This window comes from Chaetodon trifascialis, chromosome 11 (genome assembly GCF_039877785.1).
Source record: "Chaetodon trifascialis isolate fChaTrf1 chromosome 11, fChaTrf1.hap1, whole genome shotgun sequence".
Taxonomy (NCBI): domain Eukaryota; kingdom Metazoa; phylum Chordata; class Actinopteri; order Chaetodontiformes; family Chaetodontidae; genus Chaetodon; species Chaetodon trifascialis.
Genome location: NC_092066.1, coordinates 11,677,958 through 11,695,404, shown reverse-complemented (window position 1 = coordinate 11,695,404; position 17,447 = coordinate 11,677,958). Strand labels below are relative to the sequence as shown.

General features: G+C 42.2%; 2 protein-coding genes across 2 annotated transcripts in view; both read right to left on the bottom strand.

Annotated features, from left to right (window-relative positions):
- Positions 1-2,755: 2,755 nt before the first annotated feature.
- Positions 2,756-7,652, bottom strand: LOC139338771 (tubulin beta-2A chain). The gene is made up of 4 exons (XM_070974032.1): positions 7,424-7,652; positions 6,899-7,007; positions 5,539-5,649; positions 2,756-4,201 (listed from the first exon to the last, which is right to left on the bottom strand). Exons 1-4 carry the CDS (start codon positions 7,478-7,480, stop codon positions 3,117-3,119), a joined length of 1,362 nt encoding a protein of 453 aa, XP_070830133.1. The 5' UTR covers positions 7,481-7,652; the 3' UTR covers positions 2,756-3,116.
- Positions 7,653-8,937: 1,285 nt separating this feature from the next.
- LOC139338769 (solute carrier family 22 member 23-like) overlaps positions 8,938-17,447 on the bottom strand; it is a 35,029-nt gene continuing 26,519 nt past the window's right edge. Inside the window, exons 7-10 of the mRNA XM_070974031.1 lie at positions 16,733-16,968; positions 15,764-15,796; positions 14,355-14,478; positions 8,938-13,539 (exon numbers count right to left, since the gene is read on the bottom strand). Of these exons, the coding sequence (XP_070830132.1) occupies positions 11,991-13,539; positions 14,355-14,478; positions 15,764-15,796; positions 16,733-16,968 (1,942 nt within the window). The 3' untranslated portion in view covers positions 8,938-11,990. The remainder of the gene's footprint in view (positions 13,540-14,354; positions 14,479-15,763; positions 15,797-16,732; positions 16,969-17,447) is intronic.

The window sequence follows — 17,447 nt, the reverse complement described above, 5'->3', positions numbered from 1 at the left end:
CTCCTGTAACATTGCTGGAATGAGTGTTATAGCCTGGAGTGGCTACAGATAAAGATCGGACCTCTCCCATGTTCTGCACCTCCAGATTTTTTTCATTTTTTAACCTGCAATCTTCAGCCCCAGCTAAGTTGAGCTGGGCCAAGTTGACTCAAGGGATATTAGCTGAGGCATGCAGCTTCCAGGGGAGCCACAAACGGCTTTTTTAGAACTTCTGTCACATACATAGCATTGTGCAAGACCTGTGAACAGATTTTGATATGTAAAATCAGTTGAGTTTAACTGAAAATCTGAGAAATGCTAATTGTCAAATGCACATATGGAAAACATTCAGGCACACAGAATGTGGCACTTGCCTGGTTAAAAACAAACAATCCGTTCCTGACCTATGAAAATACAGCATATTTCTTTAGAGGTTAAAACATGGTTCATTCAGTGAGGAAGTGGCAAGAGGAGTGGCATGGCTATGGAGGGAAATGGATGCAACAGGGTTTTTTTTTTTTTTTTTTTCTAGCTGAAGGTAAAATTCAGTCATGCTTTATGTAAACAAAGACCAGAGTGTAGAAAACAAAGTTTCCCTGAGAGATTAGGTTACAAGTCATTTACTGTGCAGGTAATGCAAAAAAAAAAAAAAAAAAAAAAAGCCAGAGAGTAGTTTTCAATGAGTTTGTAGCTTTAGCTCTTAGGCATACATATTTTGCATTTAAGAATGAAATCAATAGCACGGGCTCAGCAGTGTTGTGAAGTTACTTGAATGAAGATACACATAAGCCAAAGAACATGTTCTACCACTATGTCGTATGTCAGACAGCCAGTCATGCAGTCAACAGATGGGTATGGTGTGAGTTTGACAGTGTGCAGGTGGAGCAGGTGGAGCAGGTGGATGTCTTTTGTATGTCAAAAAAGAAAGAAAAAAAGCTAGAACTTGTATGTCTTCTGCACTTTTTACTGCAGTGTTCTCATGCATCTTCTAATTTCCACAGTAAGAAAAATGCCACAGCTCTAATAATAAACATGTGAGTACAGAAGAGTGAATCTGTCATAGAAGCTGCCAAAGAAGGTAGTTCATTGTCTCACTTTCACTAAGGTATGTGCCCGTCTCAGTTTCAGCAAGACTGAGTTCCCCATTGTGTTGGGTAAAGTTAGCAATGAGTCTGGAAGCGTCAAGCACTGACTGGTTCTCACGGCACTTGTAAGAGTGAGAGGAGATCCAAAAGAGGGAGTCGTAGACAGTTTCTCCTTGTCATGTCTTCTTTATCTTACTCAGACTTACTGTTTTGGTGGTGCATACTTGAGTCTGACCAAAGCAAAGCTGTCCTCCAGATAATATGTCACCCTACAAACATATATATATATTTTCCATTTCCAGACAGAGTTGTCAGTAAGTGCAGCATTTAAAATAGTTTGTTAATGAACCCCTCATCAATTCTGACCTGGAATTCAAAAGACTTTTTTGAGACTTTGAGGCGGTCTGACAGCTTGGATAAAACCTGTAACTCTCAGTTCAGCCTCGCAAAGATCATGTCCTTTTTTTTTTTTTTTTTCTTTTTCTTTTTTTTTTGCATCTCCTGTTCTTGTCTTCTGACATTATTTTTTGAGTGAGAGAAGAGGATAACTGTTAATATGATTGACATCTGATTTACTTGTAAAGACACTGAAAAGCCTTTTGTGATGAGCATTTTTCCCTCTCAGGGCAAAAATTCCTGCTCCACTACTCTCTCTGGGTTACATTTCATTCTAGGATTTGCTTGTCTGGCCATCAGTCATGTCATAGCAGATGTTTTCTATCATTCATCAAATGGAAAATTCTTGCTTTGACAGCCTTGACTGGGGTGTGTCCAGAAGTGAAACATATTTCAACTCTATAACCCTTAGAGAGTAGCTGAACAGCCAGTTTCTGCTTGAGCTATCTGGCAATGTGTGCTCAAGGCTCTTGCAGCAAATCACAGGCATCATATCAACATGTTTCATCATGTCACTGCCATGGCGTGCACTGCATTCTTCAGTTGTCACTGGTTAATGTGCGTTTAGAAATCCCTCCGTTACTTTACTGTTGCATTTTCTGTGCAGATTTATTTACTTTATTCATTGCCGGACTCCTCCCTGGTTGTTTGGACGTGTGTCACTCTGCAGAATGACAGAGCAGATAGAGATTTCACAATGGCTGCCATACTTCTACAAAACTTAAACCAAACAAGAATCTTGTAAGTCGAGTTTTAAGTCTTGCTTGGCTTCATATATTGGAAAACGCATCTAATGAGAGGTTGCTATAGTTGCCATCTTAGAGGGACTCTACATTTTCAATACTGTCATTAAACCCCGTGAAAAGACAGTTGTCTGCCCTTCAGTACATCCTGACTTGCCTGAACTGTCTGGGGCACTAAGTCCTAAGCTCATTCTTTCCTACTTAAGGCATAAATCTTTCAAAACTGGTCACAAATATGTTCCTCAATCTTTAGAAAAGGTTAAATAAGTTCCTAAAGAAGCTGAATCAGTATCACACTTTGGACACACATACAGTAGTACGGGTATCATCAGATTTTTAAGGTTTGGGTTTTTATGGAATTTGTTGAGAATTTAAAAAATGTAGACCTATACCTTAACCAAAGCATGACTCATGCTTACTATATAAAATTCTGGGGTAAATATATCATACATTACAGCTAAAACACGGACCTATATTGTGATAAATGCAAAGCAATTTCACCTCACTCACCTTTACACCTGTGTAATTATCAAATAAAAACATGACAGGAAGTATTGACAGGACTGTATCTTTAATTGGAGACTTGGGACAGTGAATGAACTTTGAAGTAAATGTTACAAAACTGTATTTAGGACAAGACTACTTATTTTGATACTGGCAAAGCGTGACTTGGAAAACCGATTACTATGGCACTTGCGTATTTTTAACACCGCTCACTTACTCTTTGTCAGAACAAGCCATGTCTATATGCAATCTAATTTTGGCTAAACAGCTATTTTCATGTGCACACTGCAATATTTAGTTGAACATCTGCATCTGTAGCGTACTTCTTATGATCTCATTGTATTTGTCCAACAACAATTAAGATTTTGAGGGACTGGCTCACTCAGAGTGTCATGTAAGTGGTTTGCAATCAGTGGCGAACATCATGGCGGACTTCATCCTCATCCTCTATTTCATCTTCCTCGTATTCACCCATCTCATCGGCAGTGGCATCCTGGTACTGCTGATACTCAGACACCAGGTCATTCATGTTGCTCTCGGCCTCAGTGAACTCCATCTCATCCATTCCCTCTCCAGTGTACCAGTGGAGGAAGGCCTTGCGGCGGAACATGGCAGTGAACTGCTCAGAGATCCTCCTGAACAGCTCCTGGATGGCCGTGCTGTTACCGATGAAGGTGGCGGACATCTTGAGGCCACGGGGAGGGATGTCGCAAACGGCCGTCTTGACATTGTTGGGAATCCACTCAACGAAGTAGCTGCTGTTCTTGTTCTGCACACTCAACATCTGCTCATCCACTTCCTTCATTGACATACGGCCGCGGAAGATGGCTGCCACAGTGAGGTAGCGTCCGTGACGTGGGTCACAGGCTGCCATCATGTTCTTGGCGTCGAACATTTGCTGTGTGAGCTCCGGCACAGAGAGGGCACGGTACTGCTGGCTGCCCCTGCTTGTGAGGGGCGCAAAGCCCGGCATGAAGAAATGCAAGCGGGGGAAGGGCACCATGTTGACAGCCAGCTTACGCAGGTCAGCGTTGAGTTGGCCAGGGAAGCGGAGGCAGGTGGTCACCCCACTCATGGTAGCTGACACCAGGTGGTTGAGGTCTCCGTAGGTAGGTGTGGTCAGCTTCAGAGTGCGGAAGCAAATATCATACAGGGCCTCATTGTCAATGCTGAAGGTCTCGTCTGTGTTTTCCACTAGCTGGTGAACGGAGAGAGTGGCGTTGTAGGGCTCCACCACAGTGTCAGACACCTTCGGGGAAGGCATGACGCTGAAGGTGTTCATGATACGGTCAGGGTACTCCTCGCGGATCTTGCTGATGAGCAGCGTACCCATTCCGGAACCTGTGCCTCCACCCAGTGAGTGGGTGAGCTGAAAGCCCTGGAGACAGTCGCAGTTCTCAGACTCCTTCCTCACTACGTCCAGCACCGAGTCCACCAGCTCAGCTCCCTCGGTGTAGTGACCCTTGGCCCAGTTATTTCCCGCTCCACTTTGACCTGCGTGATGCATGTAATGTTAATAGACAAATCATGTTGGACAAATATTGGTATAGCTTTCTGCTAAGGTGTACTTTGTAACAGGTTTATAAGCTGTAACTATTGTCTGTATTGATGGATTCATATGAAACTTTGTACAGACATTCATTGTCACAGAGGATGGATCCTAATGGAATTTGATGATCCCCTGAACTTTCATCTAGTGCCATCCTAAGGTTGACATTTTTGGCATTTAGAGACATGTCTCCACAACTATTGGATGGATTGCTATAAAATTTGCTACAGACATTTATGATCCACAGAGGATGGATCCTAATTAATTTGGTGGTCTGCTGATTTTGTCTCTAGTGCCACATGAGATTGACATTCATGTCCCCTTCAAAATCAATCGCAATAACTTTAGTGATCCCCTGATTTCATCTAGCACCAACATTAGGTCACATTCTCAATTTGCCTAATGCTTTGGTTTATGACTGACTGACTGACTGACTGACTGACTGACTGAAGTGCCAATTAGGAAATGTTCCAGTGCTAATAAGTGAAAGTAAATGGTAATAAACATTACATTTATTAAACATCAACATGTTAACATTGTCATTGTTAGCATGTTACCATGCTGACATTAGCATAAAGCTCAACGCACCACTGTTCCTAAGTACAGCCTCAGTGCTGCTAGCATGACTGCAAACTCTGTTTTTACAAACTAGCAATCGTAATGTTGTTCTGAATGTCTTACTATGGATCTATAAAGCATTAATAAATCAGGTATTAAGCATACGTAGTATAACATATTAATTACAACTTAGGCACCGGATTATTTATTATAAGTGATAAAAATCTGAAAATCAATCATGTGGAATCATGTAAATGTGCATTTGTTCTTTAGCTTATTTAAGGTCTAGACATGGTAAATTATATTTCTGGTGAGCTTCAGAATATAGGCATATTATCATAAAGCTTATAGACAGTGCTTTTGTTTGTGTATTTTCTGGTCAGGAGAAATGAAAAGTCATCCTGCGATGGAGCTTATAGGCTCCTGTATCCTCACTTGTGCTCAGCACTGCAGCATCCTCTCCAAGCAGACTTCATTTTCGCTGAGTCACCACAAGAGCTGTCTCAGTCTGACACAGCTGCACATGGACAATGCATCACACTCCTGGCTCATCGCTGAGTGGCTGCAGAAGCTTTGTGCTTATAATATACAATACTGTACAGTGCTTTCAGGTGAAACTAAGCACAGCTTTACAGGATATGACAGCAGCTGCTGACATTTATGCTTATTCTATGTGCAGTTGGGTCTGGAGGAGTGGTGACGCTGTTATTTATTGTCTGCTCACCAAAAACAAAGTTGTCAGGCCTGAATAGCTGTCCAAATGGGCCGGAGCGAACTGAATCCATGGTTCCTGGCTCCAGGTCAACCAGAATGGCACGGGGGACAAATTTGCTGCCTTTGGACAAAAAAAAGAGCAGAGGATAGAGGGATAGAGAGAGGTAATGGGTGGAGGGGTGGAGTAAGATATCGACAGTCTCAGTGTGCATGATGTCAGAACATTTATAGTGAGCCATGGAAGACTCTTTTTTCCCTATTCAGTGTAGTGATCTAAAAGTCATTAACACAGCAGTGTTGTTTGCTAATGCCATCTTTTAGGTAAACATATTTTGTCTAAAGGATATTACAGCCTGCTCACGAGGCTGTATTTCAAAGACCGCATTGTGCTTTCGGTTGCTCGCTTCTTGCACTTTTTGTTGCTCCACCCTCTTCATCTGTAACCCCTCTTGCAAGCAAACTGCCTCAGCGTGCTGCACTGCTTGTTCTAGACCGGTGGGGCTTTCAAAGTGCTGATCTCTGCAGAGTCCATTCAAACAAAATCTTCCCCTACCCGAACCTGTTTTTTCCTCTCATGGTCTTGCCTGTATAATTCTTAATGTTACTTGTCAACATCTGCCAGTCTGTTCCATAAAATCCATTTATGGGATGCTCAGTCAATACACAGTCAGTAGTGACCCAGTATAGGTGACACTGACACCAGCATGCAACATGGAAACAAAGAATCAATAATGCCTGCTGCTAAAAAACAGGGTAAGGGTAGACAGTAACAGTGCTGTTCAGGCCTGCAGTGCTCCCTGTGCATTTATCCAAAGCAGATGAGTGGGAACTGTTTGATCTCAATCCTGGCTACACGTGGATTGAGATCTGCACTGACTTGCCCGTCTATGACAGCATCAGTCCAGAGGCTGATTACTTAACCTCATTGTTTGACTGTTCAATGCACAGCAGCTGTGTGGAATGACATGCAATGCATTTGGAATGACCTTCAACATGCCACACCAATAAAATCAGATGCTGAGATGAGACCATGGCACAGTGAGCTCAGGGTGAGCTATACAGAGACTGCGGATACCTGTTCTCCCTACAGAGACAGAGAGAGGGAGAGAGACAGGGGGAGACAGAGAGAGAGAGAGAGATTTTAGCAGATTCACTGTCCTATTTTTTTCCTGCACTCATGGTGGGACCTACTTTCCCTTTGCAGCTAAATTTGTGACATGAGCGTTCAAATGAGGTCTGTATAGCATAAGGTCAAGCAAGGTTAATGAGCAATGGAGACAAAGGACTGTTTAGTGGTAACATATTCAGATGCAAACATGTGGTTTATTTAAAACAAAGTTGTTGTTGTTTTTTTTCTTTTTTTGTTTTACCTGATGCCTCATTGTAGTAGACATTTATCCTCTCCAGCTGCAGGTCACTGTCACCTTGGTAACTACCAGTTGGATCGATGCCATGCTCATCACTTATCACCTCCCAGAACTAAGATGGGACAAACAACATCGTATGAACTTCAGTTGTTTGGGGTCATCGAGCAACAAAACATAGCGTGAAAACGAGTAAAAGCGTGTGCGTCAGGCCTTATTTTAGTATTTGCGCATCTGCTCGGTGAGAAAATGACACGCAGCAAAGGGCCACATCACTGCAGCTGACTGGGAGCAAAGCCCAGACCGACTGAACCGCACCCTGCACATGTGTAAACAATTCATAATCCATATCAAACTTTTTGTAAAGAGACATTCATCTATGAGACGCGGAAAAGATTATTTAAATGACTCGAATCTGTGTTGTTCAACATAAATATCCCTGGCAAATAAACACGTGTGACGTCCCGCATTAAAATTAAATTCACTCCATCATCATCCCCCCCTCCCTAAATGAAATGATTATATTTGTACCTTCGCCCCAATCTGATTTCCACACTGTCCAGCCTGGATGTGAACGATTTCCCTCATGGTGCGCTGCGGATGCGGGCAGAGAGCGTCCTGTCTCGACTTCACCGGCGTCCAGTCGTCAGTCTCTTGCCGCTGTGTTTCTCAAAATCAGCACTTGCCTCATTTCTAGGACGAGTGTTGAGCCGGCGAGATAAACGTGCTGCTGGTCAGATGACGTTACACGCAACGCAGCATCCCTGTATCCCAGACAGCCAATAGGAGCGGCCCGGTTTGATGCAGTGGACCAGCCGATCATGCCGCATCATCCCCCTGACATCACCCTGTCCCATGCAGGGAAAAGGTTGCCTTTTTTCGCTGGACTGAGGCTTCTCTATGAAGCTCAGGCAACTGTTTTCCCTGCCAGAAAATGTCAAAGTGTGTCAGTGTCATCCTAAAGGCAGCAGTTCTATATGTGCTGATTCAATCAGGACTGAGCTGTGTGAGTATCATGTTCAGGAGCAACATAAGCTGCCTGTGCAAGAGTTGAGTAAAACTCCAGCTTGAAAAATAGAATCTGATACTTTGATAAGGCATTTTAACCCTGGCTATTAACTAAAAATGTCTTAGTTTGAATAGTGCAGATGCTCCTATGATTTGAGAAAATGCTTCAAGCAGGGCTGGACTAACTCGCTCAGGGACCCTGAGAGTAAAAATGATCATTGGGCCAAATCCCACAAACCAACTGTTAGCCTATTTCTATACTGCTTCTCTCTCCCAGATTTGCCACATTTCAGTCGTGATAATTTGTTAAAGGACCTGTATATCTTAAAACAGGGCCTCTCCATAAAAAAAAGGTCTCCGGGATTGGCTAAAAAGCTGCTTTAGCAAAGACCATTGGTTTTCAATTTTTAGCTATGTTAGCTTTGATCCAGACTGAAATATCTCAAAAACTACTGGATGGATTTCCACAACTTTTTATGGACATTCATGGTCCCCAGAAAACGAGTCCTTATGACTTTGGTAGTGACATTCGTGTTCCCCTTAGGATGAATTGCAATACCTTTTATAGTCCCACCATCAGGTCAAGAATTGAATTAGACCGCAAAACCAACGAAATTCACCTCATGTTTAGAATTAATTAGCAAATGTTAGCATGCTAACACCTTAAACTAGATGGTGAACATGGTTCATGTTTAACCTGCTAAACATCTGCATAGCGTTGTCATTACGAGCATGTTAGCATGCAGAGTTTAGCATTTAGCTCAAAACATGTCTGTGCCCAAGTAGCTAAGTAATTAATTATATCACCACAAAGTAATTCCCACACAGACAACAACTCTCATGAATTCTGAAAGCCTACTGGATTACTAAAACAAATGTGGAGTAAAAAACAGCCATGTACTCCCTTTTTATTTTTGTTGTTACTCTTACTCTCAGATACAAGGCCTCAAACTAGCAGTGGGAATATTTGACTTCTATTTCCTGAGATCCAACTTTTAATAAAATCCATGAAATGAAATGAAGGACTCACAGATATCCACGGTTGATCAATAAATAGTGGTTTATTTTAACAACAGGTATGGCTTATATACAAGTGCATTATGTTTGTTAAAATAAAAACAAAATGAAACCAAACAATCAGAAATTGTAAATGGTACAATCCATGGTTTTTACATTCATTCAAATCTCTCCTTAAAGAGATTCTGAGTTGCAGAGAAGCAAAACCTGAAATGTGTACACTGGGGACTTGTCTCTGAGACTTTTATCTACCAAGTTCAGAACTATTCATCAGTCCATCTTATGATCTATGATCCTTCATCTTATGGAAGCTGAGTGTCTCCACACATTTACTATATACAAAGGCATGTTTTGTTTTTTTTCTTTTTGCACTTTTCACAGATCACCTTTTTCTAGTCTACCCTATCGCTGGTGCTAACATTGCTTTGGATTGCTTTTACTGATTTTTCTTTTCTTTCTTTTTTTAACCTTAATTTTACTTCAAATAAAGTCAAACTGAATGCTGTAATAGCTCCGATCAGCACCGTGAAATAGCTGCATGGGAGTTGTGAAAATGGAAGTAACAGATCTCAGAGAAGACACTGGATGTATTGTGCTGTTTTACTGTCTTTACACTGGTGTTGCATGGGGTTTTGGCGGTACACAGTTCAATTTCTGCAATATGCACACTGAGACAGAGACCAACACTCACAGATAACAAGTACTCCGAGTAATGTGAAGATACTGACCACTGCAGTCAACCCACTCTCTACTGCAGATGCCAAGAATTCCTTATTAAATCCAGTGTCAACACCCTGTTCCACAAAGTAGATTACATGTGGGTCTATTGCAAAAGCTAACATGTGTTTCTGTATTGTATTCAAAATCCCACTCCATTTTCCCTTTTTTATTCTTTTCTTTTTACTCTCAAGACGCCAAGCTCCACCAACTTTGACATCACATGATTGCAGGGCATTGTGCTTTGAGGCTTAGCAGCATGGTTTGTTAGACATTAAATGAATCTTTCACTAAATGGAAGTTTGTTGTTTCGATGATCTATTAAGAGATCATCCTGAATCGATCGAAAAATAGAGCTTTCATGCTTTGAGTCAAGCTGCATTTGAGGAAAACAACCACAGCCGGGTTTGCTCTTTCATTCACATACCAAAAGATATGTAGCTTTTGTCAGTGCACACTCGACTTGGATAAAAGCAAGAGACAATTTTGGTGAGTGAAGTACCACAAGAAGGTGTGAAGACCAGAAAGTCTGGAGTTGCCTTTGACTCCTGATTGACACCTTAATAGATCACCAATACTTCCTGGATAAATGTAATATGCTGAGTGAGAGAGAGTTTTATCACATTTGAAATGACAAGACATCATTCAGTTGGCTCGTACGTTTTACAGTAACGTGTAATTATTATTATTATTATCATCATTATTGTAAACAGTGGTCTATCCATAATCATACATCTTTCTCTGACAAATATTACAACCTCCAATGCATGAAGTATGTAACTACAACTGTTACACACAGTATTAAGTCAAGTACAACGCTGTCCACAGGTGGACACAAGCTTTGGAAGAGAAAGTGCCTCCTTAAGAAAGAGTCTGTCAATTCAAGATTATGAATAGATTAATTTATGTAGAATCAAGGATTTGACCTGTATTCTAAAATGTCAATTTGACAAATATATGAAATATTGCATTTTTTAAGGTAAACATAGTTCTGCGTGTGAACGTACGGACACATTGACATACACAGACTATGTCAATGCCAGACCATGATTTGGAAAACACAGCGAAGGTTAGCGACGCTGCGACAGTTGGCAGTCGCATGGAACGTTTTGCCATCCGTTCGTTTCATCTCAAAAATAGCTTTTGTGTCTTTTTAAGGTTTGCTCGTCTCACAATTATTTTCATGCTTTGTCCCAACTGCACAGAATAAGGTGCCACCACACTGAGGTGCCACAAATACTGTAAGAAGAAAGTATAGATTTGTACAATAAGGGCACGCCATGGGAGATTATTCAAAATAATACTTTGAAATTATTAATTAAAAAAAAGGCTGAATCAAGCTCAACAACTAATTATGCATTTACTTACAATATCGCATTTACAAATCAAAGCATTTGCATACCATAAATTTCATTGACTAAAACGATTGGAAAAATAAAAGTTTCTTCAGACCGACAAAATATGGGTCATTTTTTTTCTCTTCATATCGCTGTTCACACAACGAACCATGAACAATGATCTCATTTCTCCTAATTTATCAAATGGTGACATAGCATTTCAGTCTTTTGTTAATTTGATAATATTTTTGATCTTCTTTTGTATTTTTTTAAGTTTGTGATGGGGTTCATCTGATTCACTTTAATCCTCACACAGTCTATGGCAGGGGACTGCACTAAACAGTATTTCCCCGAACAGGCAAATACTGCATTTATACTAATTTTTGGCACTATGTCTACATTTAATTTTGGTCAGAGTAGTTTTTGGCGTTGTGTTTAGAAAAATCACTCCAATTTGGATTGTAATGGCAAAAAATACTTTGTAACATTCAGATTTTTTTTGTCCATACAGGAAAGGCGCTATCTTTATACAAACATGTTAGACGGACACTTCGTTTGAGCAAAAGTACCAATGATTAGATTTTTTTTTGTTTGTTTTTAGCATCATTGCATTTTTCACCAGTCCTCTCAGTGATTGTGGGTATAGTTGTAAGTCTCTTTAAAATGACAGACAGTGATTTCCCATTCATTAACATCAAAGTATTTTATAGGCTGGTGATTTCCAGTGACATTCAAAAAGAGCTGAAGATACTGTCACATTGTCACAAACCAGCCTCTGGCACTCTCACTTGCGTGGTCTCATTTATTGGCTAAATGCAGGAAGGGGGGGTTGGGGGGGGTCATTGAGAAACGTACAGCAGCTCTGTAAGACATGCCTACTCAACTCGAGGTGGGGACAGTCTTCGTTGAGTGCCTGAAGTCTGAGCAGGACAGTTTGCGCCCCCTGCTCGTTTATTCATGTGGCGTGGGCTGCTTCCTCGGCAACCGTAAAGCTTCTTTTCCTGGCTGCCAACACTGGATCATGATGACGCCACACCATTGACAGTGTTGTTTTCCGTGCTGGCACTGTCCCTGATGGAAAGGACACCAGAGTCTATGGGGGAGGAGACAGTGCAGTCCACTAGAGAGGGGGGAGTTGCTTCTGTAGAGCCTGAATCCGTGACGGAAGTTGGTGCTGAATGTATGGCAAGGGAAGCAGCTGAATCCTGTGTGGGCTGAACAATGTTTGTGAGAGTCAGAGTGGTTGATTCTGGAGTGGAGGTGTGGACAATGTCTGTGACGGGGAGGATGGTAGGAATCGGTGCAGTAGTAGTGACACTATCTATGACAGGGAGAGTGGAGGAGTCCCCAGGGGGCATATGGCCTGAGTCAATGGGTTGAGGGGGAGAGGATGAAGGGGAAACAGTTATTGGACTAAGGGGAGCAGGGGAACAAGGGGATATATCATTAACACAGGGAGAGGTAGAGTCTAACTGTGGTGGTGGGGAGTCTCTAGTGGAAGGAGTGGATGTAGATTCGTCTACTATTTCTAAGTGGATGGGAATGTCAGAGTGTGCGCTAATGGTGGGTGGAGGGTCTGTGGAAATGTTGCAGTCTGTCATTGGAACAGGAGAGGGAGTAAGGGATGGAGGGAGACTGTCATGCACAGATGGAGTTGGGGAGTCTGCTAAAGTGGCAAGAGCGCCCTCAAGCAAAGGTGGGTCAAATTTCGGGGTGATACCTTCGATCTCATTAGCCAGAGAGTCGGGGGATTCTAACGTGAAGCTAGGCGGGGGTTCGATGATGGGTGTGGTGCAGATCAATAAGGGAGCAGGCACAGTTTGAGGGACGGGGGGAGTGGAAGAGTCCACTGACGGGGCAGGGGTGGCGGCTGACTCTTTTGTAGGGGAAGAACCAATGTCATTCATTTCAGGAATGGCAGAATTTGACAGTGGCTCAACAGAGTCAAGAACTATTGCTGGCGGTTCTTCTGTATCAGATAAAAGAGGGTCTGTGACACACGGAGCTTTGTGTAAAGGAGTGGAAGACAGCAGATGCTCTTTACTGGCATGTATGATCCCATCTTTACCCACGGCTGTGATGGGGGTGGTGGCTAAAGGTGAAACTGAATGACCGTTGGGGTCTTTAGGCTCCGGCTTGCCAGGGTGCACCTCCATGATTATGGGAGGGGACATATCGCCGACCGATTGAGCAGTCAAATCAACAGCTGAAGACGCGGTGGAGTCCATGGTGGACGCGACGATGGTGGCTGCTTCGTGGAGTGGCGTGTCGTGCACCCTGGTGTAGTCTCTGCTGCTCTCAGACTGGGCCAGCAAGAGGCGCTGTTCTCCAGGTTTCCTCGGGGGAAGAAGAGGTTGACGAGTGTAGCTCTCGCCGTCAGCCAGGGTCTCAGGGAGGGGCTGGTAGCGTGTCTCGGGCAGCAGAAGAATGCAGATGATGCAGATTAGAGTGCAACAGGCAAAGATAATGTGGTGAAGGAAATAGCCCTTCTGGTTGTGGAGCTCCATGATGGGAGCAGTCAGCATGCCGAAACCGGCGCTGGCCAGGACCAGGCCCAGCCCACCACCCCTACGATGAGATGGAAAATGTTATCACATGGTAGGATTTAGGATTTGTGATCACACATACCTAAAAATTTCGGAAACCTCCTGTAAACCAGCCAAACAAGAAGACGGTTCAGTTCATTTATAGTAAATCATGAACTTCAGGCTGTCCTGAAGAATTTTCACATAAATCACTGACAGGAAGGGAAGCCCTGATTTTTGCTGAACGCTGCTGTCGACTAGTCACTGCCATTTAATCAAACAGCAGCAGAGAGTGCTGCAGTACCACCAACACCCTTTTCCTCATGCAATGCCATTCCTCTCACGTAATTGCCTCAGTTCACCAGAGGAGGCCGCCCTTTGAGAACTGTCAGCAGAACAACACCTTTTACATAAGCCTAGATAATGAACATCCAGTGCCGTGTCATATATTCTCAGAGGGTATGGCTAATTTGTACAAGATGTGGATTACATTTGACACTGAACTGTGAGAGTCTTGTTTCCAGCAGTTCAATAATTTCATACCCCTCTTTAACAGGAGGTGGAGCAGCTAATCCATCTGCAGGAGCATGTGATGTGATGGAAACCAACCACAGTATTAACTGAATTATAAACTAATCAGGACAACAAAACAAGCCTACAAAGAAAACTTCAAATTTTCTACAATGCTTGTCAACCCAGCGTTGGCTGGGTTTTTTTGTTTTTGTTTTTTTGGTTTTCCATTAAGAGAATGTGCTATACATAACATGGCTGATTCACTCCTTTTGAGAGCAAAACGACATTTTCCACACGTTGTCGTCATCCTCTGATGGTAAAGTCCCAGTGTTTCAGTGGTCTTACCTGATCACAGTGGGTGTGATCTCAGCACAGAAGAAGATGCTCAAGTTGCTGACCGCATGGGAGGAAAACATGCCGATGATGGAGAAGGCGATGGAGAAGTTCTTATTCAGTGTACCTGAGCTATCTGCAGACGAAGCAGGAGACGCACAGATATGGAAATTACACTTTGCAATCTGTAAAAGGACAAGAGCAGTGCACGATTTGAGGAAATAGTTTTCAGTTTCAGAAACTAAGAACATTCCAGTGTACGACGTTTTCAGTCACTCATCCCACTTTCTTGGATCATGTGACTGATAGGAAGTAACCTTAAAGGATAAAGGTCTGATTGATTCCTTCAGACTTGGTTTATCATCATTGGTAGCCCACATGTTTAGTCTTTAATCTTGAAATCTATTTCAATCTAATTGAAAGAAACATAATATTTTGACCAGAAATTGACTGAAATTGAAGAACTTTTTCTTTATTTTGTTTTCTTAATTGAAAACCCTCAAATTTACTCGAAATTGTAAAACTTAAAAGATAGATTTCAAAGTAAAACATTTAAATCATGCAAATTCAGTGGTACATAAATTTCAACGTCAAATATTCAGGAGCGGTGAAATATCAAAATTAGGTACTGAGTTGCTTAATAACCTCTTATTGTGGTATTTCTTTGCTTCAACGGGATACCACAAACAGCTCAGTTAAAAAGAAAATCTAAAATATATAGAGTACACAATCTGCTTCTGCAAACATAGAATAAGTGTGTGTTCCTAAAACTAGCAGGTACTTTTTAGCATTTTAGAACATATATTACAACTCATGTTTTAAAACCCTACACATAAAGTCCCAATATAGTTTCCCAGCCTTAAGTTTATTTTGATGAGTTGTTGAGGAATTGCCTTGCATAAGAATAATCCATTTAGGCCAAAGATGGTTTGAATATGTTTTCTATGCTGAATATGGCATAAAGACAATCAGAGGAGACTGCTCTGTGATCAGCTCTTGCCTCTCAGCGCGAGGTAAGAGCAAGGAAAGAATAAAGAGCTTGATAAACAGAGGAGAACAGTGAAGGAGGACTGGTTGTGAGATTCACAGCTCTCCAACAAAGACGCTCACCCTCTTCAACACAAAGGAGATAAATAAGTGAAAAGCTAGCCATAATTACATCTAGGACTTCATTATGTGTCTCTGCAGGGCTTGTCTACACCCAATGAAATACTGCAGGATGTCCGCATGCAGCACATTTTCTAAAACCTCATCAAGATTGCAGCAAGCTTGACAATTCAATTTACACACTGAAAGAATGTGACGCTGATATAAATGATAGTGGAATAACATCCAAGCAGGAGTAGCCAATTATTGATCTGTTTATTTCCCCAGCTCAAACACAAGACTTACGAAGAACAGAAGTAAATAGGTGATCCTACCTATGTTCAGATGGCCACTGTACTTCCCCAGCACTAGAGGAGAATGAGCAGATATGTATCAGTGACAAACACAAATCATCACATGCGCTATAAACACTACAAGTACGATAAGTAATTCAATCCAGGGTCAAACATGAGAAACGAAAAACATGCGCACATGTTCAGCAAAGCTTGTCAACACAGTTACAACATAAAAACAACCTCAAATGGAACCGTGAAACATGAGCATAACCTTGATGTGTTGACTCAGGTTAAACATTAAGTTTCGCTCATTTGTCACTGAATAAACTAACTTGTGTACCGTTTTGATGTGGAGCACTCCGTGGGTACACATTGACTGAAACAGCAGTTTGTAATCATGTTCGCCTACTCCATCAGAAACAACGGAAGGTAACAAAGCCCTTGCTTGCAGTAGTACACTCATCACGGTTTGCATTTACTGTATGTGCGTAGGAGACACCGGACTTGGACTCTTAAGTTCCTCTTTGACGACAGCTTCTTAAAGGATTGTGCAAAACCTGCAACAAGAGGTTTTTCATTTCCATATTTTATGTATTCATTAATGGTTAATAGCCGTTTCAAGCATACTTCTGTTTTTAGGCAACGTTACTTCAACAGGAGTACAAGGGGCATGTGTCAGGGACTATTTTCTGCCATGGATGGATACATATTTGCTGCTACTGAGTATTTCCAGCAGCAGGACGTGTCTGTGGAAAACATCAGTGCCCATGTTTTAATAGCTTTTGGTCAACAATGGAGCTCTATGGCACAGAGGAATAAGATATATGAGTCTTTGGATACACAAACAATACTTAAATTCATGGGATTTGTTGACAAATAGAAAAATATAGAAATAAACAAAATAAATCCTATTATAGAGTCTCACGGACATTCAAAACCAATAAACATCGTCCTTCAGGAGCACAATGTCACGTATAAGTGGACATGTGTCTTTCATAAAGTACTCACAGTTAAGCAGGCCCAGCTGCAGCAGTGAAGCTAAGGCAGTGATGATCATGAACATGAGAAGGCCACCGCGCCGGCCCATCAGGCCTACTGCAGGGCACAGCGCCATGCAGGACGCCACCGCAATGCCCGCCATGGTGTAATAGTCTGCATAGAAGTTATGGAACATGGTTGTCTCCTGAGCCTCGGGGTCCATCATGCTGCGGGCAAAGCAGTGGTGGATCCCATAGCCTGTTAGCCTGGGTAAAGAACATGCACAGGGCAAAGCGGTGAGGTGGGACAGAAAGTATCAGAGGATACAGTGGCTCAGTTAGAGGATACTCAGAGTATGTATGTACCGTAGAAGAGATATAAGAGAATGTTGAAAAGAATAAAAAGAAGGAAGTGTAAAACACAAAGAGAGAAGACACAGAGACAGGAGTTCAAATGAAATCTAAAACATGAGGATGGAAAAGGAACAATTGAAGGTTTGTGACATTTTCTCTCGTCTCAACTTATGCACACGTGAAGACTGACTTACTGACACACAAGCATTCACAAAAAGGCGAGCAAACACTCGCACCGTCTCCCGCGGTCGTCTAATGTTTCATAAGGACACAGCTCATGTAAAATTTATGCTGACTTGAGGAGTCAGGGACACCATGCGCCGAGGCAGAGCTAAAGCTGGACCTGCCGAGCTAGACAGGAGGTCTCAGATGGAGAGCAGAGGAGAGATCCC